The sequence below is a fragment of the Penaeus chinensis genome, chromosome 2, assembly GCF_019202785.1.
Source record: "Penaeus chinensis breed Huanghai No. 1 chromosome 2, ASM1920278v2, whole genome shotgun sequence".
Classification (NCBI taxonomy): domain Eukaryota; kingdom Metazoa; phylum Arthropoda; class Malacostraca; order Decapoda; family Penaeidae; genus Penaeus; species Penaeus chinensis.
In genome coordinates, this window is record NC_061820.1 from 43200515 (window position 1) to 43210514 (window position 10000).

A 10000-nucleotide genomic window follows, 5' to 3' on the forward strand; every position below is an offset into this window, starting at 1 on the left:
ATGCCAATGTGTCGGTGTGAGTGAGAGTGAGAGTACCAGGGTGTCAGAGTGCCAGGGTGTCAGACTGCCATTATGTCAGAATACCAGGTTATCAGAGTGCCAAAGTGTCAAAAGTACAAGGTGCCAACGTACATGTGTATCAGACTGCCAGGCTATCAAAATACCAGAATGACAAAGTATCAGGATATCAAAGTACAGAAATCTTAGAACAACACAGTACCAAAGTGCCAGGCTGCCAGGATACCAGTGTACCAGAGTGCCAAGGTACCAGGATACCAGTGTACCAGAGTGCCAAGGTACCAGGATGCCAGTGTACCAGAGTGCCAAGGTACCAAGATATCAGTGTACCAGAGTGCCAAGGTACCAGGCTGCCAATGTAACCAGAATGCCAAGGTGCCGGGCTGTCAGGATGCCAGAGTGCCAAGGTGCCAGGGCGTTGGAGTGCCCGCCTGAGAGTCGCCGTCGGGGCTGGAGATGACGTGGGTTACGCCTTAATTGATGTCGCTCTTATATAGTGCTGGATTGGGCGGACGCGTCTTGTTATATTCCTTTCTTGTTTCTTCCTAATTCTTGGTTTGCCTTCTTCGCCTTCTTGTTTGTTTGTTTGTTTGGTTTTCTTTTGTCATTCGTTTACTTGCCATGTTCTTGTTTGTTTGTTTGTTCTACTTGTTTTTCATTCCTTACTGTCTTCCTTTTTAGAACTCTTTTCGTCTTATCTTCTGTTTCTATCTTTTCCTCTTCTTACACCTCTTCCACTTTTTTTATTCTTCCTGTTCCTCCTTATTCCTCATTTCTTCTTTCATTCCTTCCTCTGCCTCATCCCTTCCTTTCGCTTCACTTTATTTGTTATTCCATCACCGTTCTCTCTCTCTCTTCTTATTTCTCTCACCTTCTCTCCACTTACCTCATTCTCCTCTCAATCCTCGCCTCCCCTTCCTTCTCACCTCCTTCTATCTCCTCACTTTCTAACCCCTCCTTCCTTCCCTCGTTCTCTCTTCCATTTTCCTTTCTCGTAGGCCTATTTTCCATTCGTTTCTTTCTTATTTTCCTTTATCTTTTCCTCCTATTCCTATTCTTCTTCCTCCTTCCTTCTCATCTTCCTCCATCTGCTCCTTCTTCCTCTCTCTCTTATTTACTCCGTTCTTGCTTCATCAACCTCCCTATTCCTCCTTCCTTCCTTCCTTCCATTCCAGTTCCTCTATTTCTTCTTCTCCTCCCTTTCTCCCTTACGTCCACATCTACCACCTTGTCCTTTTCCTCTATCCACCTCTTTCTCCCTCATCTTCCTCTCCCTTCTTCCTCCCTACTCCTCTTTCCCTCCCTTTATCTCCCTCCACCTTTTCAACCTCATCCTGCCTCTCCCTCCCCCCCCCCCCACTTTCTCCTTCCCACTCCCCTCCTTCTCCCTCCCTATTCTCGTCTTTCTCCCTTTACTTATTTCTCCCTGTTCCCGCCTTCCCCCTCTTTCTCCCTCCTCACCCCCCTTCGTCCTTCCCCCCTCCATCCTCCCTCCTTTCACCTCCCCTCTTTCTTCCTCCTCCTCCCCTCCTCCTCCCCTCCTCCTCCCCCCCTCCTCCTCCCCCCTCCTCCCCCCTCCTCCTCCCTCCTTTCACCTCCCCTCCTCCTCCCTCCTCCTCCCCTCCATCCCCCCCTCTACCCCCCATCTCATTCCTCCTTCTCATCTCGGAGGCGAAGACGCTATATATTAGGACCTCTGTTGACACGTGACTGGCGTATGGGAGGCACCTGGAAAGGCCGGGGGAAACGAATGAGGGAATAGGGATAAAAGGAGATAAGAGGGGTAGATATAAATGGGGAGAGTAAGGATAGGTAGGGAGATAAAAGGAAAAAGTGATATGCAGAAGGTAAGGAAAGGAGAGGAAGAAGAGAGAAAGAAAAAGTGGTATGGAGAAAATTAGGAAAGGAAAGAGAGTGGGTGATAAAAGTAGATGTAAAAATTATTGTTATTTAGGCAGATAGATAGATAGAAAGATTCTTGTATATCTGATTTATTAAGCTAAGGGAACAGAGAGAGAGAGAGGGAGAGAGAAAGAAAGAAAGAAAGGTAGAAAAAAAGAAAGAGAGAGAGAGAGAAAGAGAGAGACTGGGGAAGATAAATATATATTAATATATATATACATATATATATATATATATATATATATATATATATATATGTATATATATAAGAGAGAGATGACGAGATAGGGAAAGAGAAAGAGAGAGAGAGTAAGAAATAAAGAAAGAGATAGAGAAACAGAAAGACAAAGACAAAGAGACAAACAGAGACAGAGAGACAAAGAGGCAGAGACAGACAGGGAGGAAGACCTCTAGATAAGTAAATATATAAGAAAAAAGATAGATCGATAGATACAGGTATGAATACAGATAGAGTTACTGGCACAGGCTAGTACACTGTGTAGATAAATGTCTTTTTCTACGTTCTTATTACTCTTCGGTTCTTTTTCTGAATTTTCTTTTTCTCCACTTTCTTTCCCTTCCTTGTTCTCATTCCTTTCCGTTTTTCTCCCTCTTCCCCATTCATTCGTTTTTATTCTATTCCTTCTTATTCTTTTTCATTTGTTTTTCTTATTCTTTTTTTTTGTCTTTTTTTAGTTTTTTTTCTTTTCTTTTCTTTTCTTTTTTTCTGTTTTTGTCTTTCTTTCTTCTCCTTTGGTAACTTTTCTGAGATTATTTTTTCGCTTTATTTTACTACCTTTCGCTCGTTTTTTCCCTTCTGGTTTCATTCTCTCTCTCTCTCTCTCTTTCTCTCTCTCTCTCTCTCTCTCTCTCTCTCTCTCTCTCTCTCTCTCTCTCTCTCTCTCTCTCTCTCTCTCTCTCTCTCTCTCTCTCTCTCTCTCTCAATCTCATTCGCCTCTCTCTTCTTTTCCCACTTTCCCTCCCTTTCCTTCTCCCTCCCTCCCTCCCTCCATCACCAACACACACACAAACATCTCCCCATCTCTTTCCCACCTTCCCTCTCCATCTCTCCCTCACCAACACACCCACCAACCCCATCTCCTCCTTCCTCCACCTCTTCCTTCCCCTTCTTCCCCTCTCTCTCTCTCCCCTCCCCCTCCCTCTCCCCCTCCCCCTCCCTTCAGTCCCTCCTCTACCCCCTCTTCCCCTCTCTCTCATCTCCTCCCCCTCCCCCCCTCTTCCCCTCTCTCTCTCTCCCCCTCCTATGCCCCCTTCCCCTCTCCCCTCCCCCCTCTATCTCTTCACCCCCCCTCCTATGCCCCCTTCCCCTCTCCCCTCCCTCCTCTTCCCATCTATCTCTTCTCCACCCCCCCTCCTATGCCCCCTTCCCCTCCCCTCCCCCTCTCTCTCTCCGAACCAAAAGGAAATATTTTCTCCCGACGATATTGGCCCCCGACGCGTCTCTCCCTCCCAGCCGTCCAGCCGACTCTCCGCCGTCTGTCGTGCCTTCCCCGGCGCGAGATTCATGCCGCTCGGCCCTCGGCGGTTCCTGCCCGCGGGTCTTTGCGGCTTTTCATGGACTGCGAGAATCTGTGGACATGGTGGTGCGTGTGCGTATGTGTTTATGGATATATATATATATATATATATATATATATATATATATATATATGTGTGTGTGTGTGTGTGTGTATGCATATATTATATATATATATATATATATATATATATATATATATATATATATACATATATATACACACACACACACACATATATATATATATATATATATATACATATATATATATATATATATATATATATATATATATATTTATACACAATATATATATATGTCCAATATATATATATATATATTTATACACAATATATCTATATGTCCAATATATATATATATATATATATATATATATGTATATATATGAGTGTGTATATGTATATATGCATATATGAATATATATATATATATATATATATATATATATATAGACATATATAGACATATATATGTGTGTATATATGAGTGTCTGTATATATACATATCCACACACACGGACACACCGGAAAACATACACACTTACATAAATATATATAAATTTATTTATATATATATATACATATACATATTGTATATATATATATATATATATATATATATATACATGTATATAAATTCATATATAATATATTTATGTATGTATGTATGTGGATAGATATGTATACAGAAACACATACATTTATATATGTATATGTATATGTACATATATATATATATATATATATATGTGTGTGTGTGTGTGTGTGTGTGTGTGTGTGGGTGGGTGTGAGTGTGTGTGTGTGTGTGTGTGTGTGTGTGTGTGTGTGTGTGTGTGCTTTTGTGTGTGTGTTTGTGTGTGTGTGTGAGTGGGTGGGTGGGTGTGTGTGAGTGTGTGTGTGTAAGTATATATACACCTGTGTGTATGTGTGTGTATGTATGTATGTTTGCATGTATGTATGTGTGTAAATGTGTGTGTGTGTGTGTGTGTGTGTGTGTACATTCCAAGAAATGTTGTAAAATCCCGCGAGCGACGCAGGGCCTTAAAGAGTCACACGCGCATCTGTCTCATCCCCAGTCTCCTTCTCATTCCTTCTCCTCATCTTCTCTCTCTCCTTCTCCCTCTTCTCCCTCTCCCATTCCCTTCATTCTTCTTCCCTCCCTTCCTCCATAACTTTTAATCCGTCACGCTCATATACTCCGAGATTTCTGATTTTTACCTCGCCATTATAAGACATTTAATCTTGCCATTTTCAGGTCCATTGGCAGTTACACGATTATGACCCTATTAGCGTGTTGGTTTACGGGCGAGACGCTGGTTATCTCGCCCGCGCCGTCTCGCTGAGGTCTGTCTCGCTCTTTTTCAGGGGCTGTTTGCGTTGCTCGAGGGTCGTTGGTGTTGCTCGAGGGTCGTAGGTGTTGCTCGAGGGTCGTTGGTGTTGCTCGTGGGTCGTGGGTGTGGCTCGAGGGTCGTTGGTGTTGCTCGTGGGTCGTTGGTGTTGCTCGAGGGTCGTTGGTGTTGCTCGAGGGTCGTTGGTGTTGCTCGAGGGTCGTTGGTGTTGCTCGTGGGTCGTTGGTGTTGCTCCTGGGTCGTTGGTGTTGCTCGAGGGTCGTTGGTGTTGCTCGTGGGTCGTTGGTGTTGCTCGAAGGTCGTTGGTGTTGCTCGTGGGTCGTTGGTGTTGCTCGAGGGTCGTTGGTGTTGCTCCTGGGTCGTTGGTGTTGCTCGTGGGTCGTTGGTGTTGCTCGTGGGTCGTTGGTGTTGCTCGAGGGTCGTGGGTGTTGCTCGAGGGTCGTTGGTGTTGCTCGTGGGTCGTTGGTGTTGCTCCTGGGTCGTTGGTGTTGCTCGAGGGTCGTTGGTGTTGCTCGTAGGTCGTTAGTGTTGCTTGAGGGTCGTTGGTGTTGCTCGAGGGTCGTTGGTGTTGCTCGAGGGTCGTTGGTGTTGCTCGAGGGTCGTTGGTGTTGCTCATGGGTCGTTGGTTTTGCTCGTGGGTCGTTGGTGTTGCTCTTGGGCTGTATGTCTTGCTCATGAGTTGCTCGCCTTGCTGATTGGCTGTTCGTGTCGTTTTCAAGCAAAAATTTGCTTGTGTAAATTTTTCCTTTTTTGTCATAGTCTGTCATTTCTGTTTTGTGGGTTGTGCCTCCTTGCCATGGGTTCGTCCTTTCCATGGGCTGATTCTCTCTCTCTCTCTCTCTCTCTCTCTCTCTTTCACTATCTCTCATTCTCTCTGTCTCTCTCTATCTCTTTCTTGTCTCTCTGTCTCTCTCTCAGTTGCTTGTCATCTCTCCACACTTGATTGTCATCTCTCGACAGTAGCTTGTCATCTCTCGATACTTGCTTGTCTTCTTTCGATACTCGCTTGGCTTTCTTTGACTCTTGCTTGTCAGCTGTGCAATTTTTATGCAGTTCTGTTCGATTTTCTTTCTTATTCTTTTCTACATGTGCCTGCTAATCGATTAATTATTTTCGGCGCCGTAGATTATCACCGCAACAGCGAAACCATAGGTCACTCTTTATGATGTGCGCGTCTCTCTCCTCCAGGCATTGCGCTGAGATCAGGTCTTCGCAGTCAATCAGGTCTTCGCAATCAGGGTCTTCGCTGTCAGAACTTTGCAGTTAGGTCTTCGCAATCAGGTCTTCCCCGTGTGAGCTACGCAAGAGTACGCACCCTCTTTCCTCTTCATTCTCTCGCCAAATCTCGCCCAGATCTCGCCCCTTCTCTCGGTTTAATTTCCCATTCGGATCCGCTTAAATCTCGCTCGTACGAGGCCTTTCTCTCGTTCACTTCACATTCCAGATTCCTATTCCATATCGCTAAATTTCGCTCATTCTCATGCCCTCTCTTTTCCATATCGCTAAATTTCGATTAGTCTCGTCCCTTCTCTCGTTAAATTCTAAACCGCTAAATCATTCTCGTGCTTTCTTGTTTAAGTCAAAATCTCGCCCATTTTCGTTCCTTCTCTCTTATCTCGTCTGATTTCTATTCGAAGCGGCTTAGATCTCGGTCATTCTCGTGTCGATCTCGCGCTTTCTCGTCGGCACCTCGTCGAGATCTCGCGCGTTCTCGTTCTGTCTCGCTTTATCTCGCCCTCATCCCGTTCTCGCTCTAGCTCGCCCCCGTCTCGTTCTCGCTCTGTGTCGCTTTATCTCTCCCCCGTCCCGCCCCGTTCTCGCTCTATCTCGCTTTATCTCGACCCGTCCCGCCCCGTTCTCGCTCTATCTCGCCTTATCTCGCCCCCGTCCCGCCCCGTTCTCGCTCTATCTCGCCTTATCTCGCCCCCGTCCCGTCCCGTTCTCGCTTTATCTCGCCTTATCTACCCCCCGTCCCACCCCGTTCTCGCTCTATCTCGCTTTATCTCGCCCCCGTCCCGCCCCGTTCTCGCTTTATCTCGCCTTATCTCGCCCCCGTCCCGTTCTCGCTTTATCTCGCCTTATCTACCCCTCGTCCCGCCCCGTTCTCGCTCTGTGTCGCTTTATCTCGCCCCCGTCCCGCCCCATTCTCGCTCTATCTCGCCTTATCTCGCCCTCGTCCCGTCCCGTTCTCGCTCAGTCTCGTCCCCGCCCCGTTCTCGCTCTGTGTCGCTTTATCTCGCCCCCGTCCCGCCCCGTTCTCGCTCTATCTCGCCCTATCTCGCCCCCGTCCCGTCCCGTTCTCGCTCTGTCTCGTCCCCGTCCCGTTCTCGCTCTATGTCACTTTATCTCGCCCATGTCCCGCCCCGTTCTCGCTCTGTCTCGTCCCCGCCCCGTTCTCGCTCTGTGTCGCTTTATCTCGCCCCCGTCCCGCCCCGTTCTCGCTCTATCTCGCCCTATCTCGCCCCCGTCCCGTCCCGTTCTCGCTCTGTCTCGTCCCCGCCCCGTTCTCGCTCTGTGTCGTTTTATCTCGCCCCCGTCCCGCCCCGTTCTCGCTCTGTGTCGCTTTATCTCGCCCCCGTCCCGTCCCGTTCTCGCCCTGTCTCGCCTTATCTCGCCCCCGTCCCGTCCCGTTCTCGCCCTATCTCGCCTTATCTCGCCCCCGTCCCGTCCAGTTCTCGCCCTGTCTCGCCTTATCTCGCCCCCGTCCCGTCCCGTTCTCGCTCTGTCTCGTCCCCGCCCCGTTCTCGCTCTGTGTCGCTTTATCTCGCCCCCGTCCCGCCCCGTTCTCGCTCTATCTCGCCTTATCTCGCCCCCGTCCCGTTCTCGCCTCGTCCTCCTCTTCAATCTCTCACTCTCTCCGCGTTAATAGCGAGGTGAAGGTACGGGGGCATAAATTTCCCCGTAGCTGTGATGATAATGTCGGGCATCACAAGGCTTGACATTCATTATCTCGGCCGTAAATCTGGGTTTCGCGTTAGAGAGAGAGAGAGAGAGAGAGAAAGAGAGAGAGAGAGAGAGAGAGAGAGAGAGAGAGAGAGAGAGAGAGAGAGAGAGAGAGAGAGAGAGAGAGAGAGAGACGGAGGCGCGAAGGGAAAACGCAGTTGTTGAGCGAAATAGCCTCTAGATGGCGTTGTCCGCACTCTTTGTTTACCTTTGTTTTCGTGTTCTTGATTAATGGGTCTGTCAGGGATAACTGAATTCGTTATTCACGTGCGGAGGTGCGTGGATCAGCTGGTGTGTGTGTTTCGAGAGGTTGAACCAAAAGGATAGATGGACAGACAGAGAAGCAAGTAGATACACAGATAGATATGAATGGTGAAAACACTCTACCGTGTTGATACTATGGTAGAAAACATCACTATGTAAAACTAGATTCATTGAAAGTGAGACAACAGTTTCGAAATTGTTGTCTCACTTTCAATAAATCTAGTTTTACATTGTGGGTTTTTCTACCACAGATAAATATATAGACAGATTGGCTGGCAGACAAACAGATAGAATAAAAAAATAAATGGATGGATTGATAGATAGACGGATAGACAAACATATAGGCACACATATAGACTAACAGAGAGACAGACAGACAGATAGACACAGAAATAGACATATGGCAGCGCCGACGAAGAAAATAAGGAGACGCAAGAGAGTAACAGACCATAGAGAGAAGAAGAAGAAGACAAATAAGAAGGAGAAGAAGAGAGAGAAGAAAGAGAGAAACAGACCAGAGAGAGAAGAAGGAGAAGAAGAGGAGGAGGAGGGAGAATAAAGGGAGAAACAGACCAGAGAGAGAAGAAGGAGAAGAAGAGGAGGGGAGGGAGAAGAAAGAGAGAAACCGACCAGAGAGAGAAGGAGAAGAAGAAGAAGAGGGAGAAGAAAGAGAGAAACAGATCAGAGAGAAAAGAAGGAGAAGAAGAGGAGGAGGAGGGAGAAGAAAGAGAGAAACCGACCAGAGAGAGAAGAAGGAGAAAAATAAGAGAAGGAGGGAGAAGAAAGAGAGAAACAGACCAGAGAGAGAAGAAGGAGAAAAATAAAAGGAAGAGGGAGAAGAAAGAGAGAAACAGACCAGAGAGAGAAGAAGGAGAAAAATAAGAGAAGGAGGGAGAAGAAAGAGAGAAACAGACCAGAGAGAGAGAAGGAGAAGAAGATGAAGAGGGAGAAGAAAGAGAGAAACAGACCAGAGAGAGAAGAAGAAGAAGAAGAGGGAGAAGAAAGAGAGAAACAGACCAGAGAGAGAAAAGGAAAAGAAGAAGAGGGAGAAGAAAGAGAGAAACAGACCAGAGAGAAGAAGAAGAAGAATAAGAAGAAGTGGGAGAAGAAAGAGAGAAACAGACCAGAGAGAGAAAAAGGAAAAGAGGAGGAGGAGGGAGAAGAAAGAGAGAAACAGACCAGAGAGAGAAGGAGAAGAAGAGGAGGAGGAGGGAAGAAAGAGAGAAACAGACCAGAGAGAGACACAAAGGCGTTATTGAGAGAGGCCAGGGAAGCCAAGTTGTAAAATAGGCCAGTAATCCACGGCTGAGGTCTTGGGGTCGTCTGCGCGTGCCTCTTCTTCGTCTTTTTCTTCTCTTTCTTCTCCTTCTTCTTCTTCTTCTTCTTCTTTGTCTTTTTTTTCTCCTTCTTCTTCTTCTTCGTCTTTTTTCTCTCATTCTTCTTCTTCTTCTTCTTTGAAGAGAAAGAGAAGAAGAAGGAAAACGAAAGGAAAAGAAAGGAAGAAAAATGTGTATATATTTATACAGTAAAAAAAAAAAAAATATTTAGAAAAAAAACTTGCGCTGCAATGATGAAACTTGTATGTTATTCTTTCATATATTTTTGCTTTCATTTTCATCACATTTTTTTTAATGGAAAATGTCTATATGCAGGACGTGATAATCAAATTCGTTTTATTTATAAAATAGACCTGACAGTTGTTCGAAAAATGATTTGGCTTTCCAACAGAGTTTCATATTTTGGCTTGGTTTCGCTTGCCTGAAGTTCAGTGAGATTACTTATTTTTTGCAAAACAAATATTTTTCTTTCCCTTTTCCTTCCTTCTTATTTCTCTTTCTTATTTATCTTTCTTCTTTTTCTTTGTCTCTCTCCTTTTTCTTTGTCTCTCTCTCCTTCTCTCTCTCTCTCTCTCTCTCTCTCTCTCTCTCTCTCTCCTCTCTCTCTCTCTCTCTCTCTCTCTCTCT

At 45.9% G+C, this 10000-nt stretch overlaps 1 protein-coding gene across 1 annotated transcript in view; it reads right to left on the reverse strand.

The window, feature by feature from the left end:
* Positions 1 to 4797: 4797 nt before the first annotated feature.
* The window catches only part of LOC125035012 (mucin-1-like), a 9479-nt gene continuing 4276 nt past the window's right edge, over positions 4798 to 10000 (reverse strand). Inside the window, exon 3 of the mRNA XM_047627061.1 lies at positions 4798 to 5528. Coding sequence (XP_047483017.1) covers positions 4798 to 5528 — 731 coding nt within the window. The remainder of the gene's footprint in view (positions 5529 to 10000) is intronic.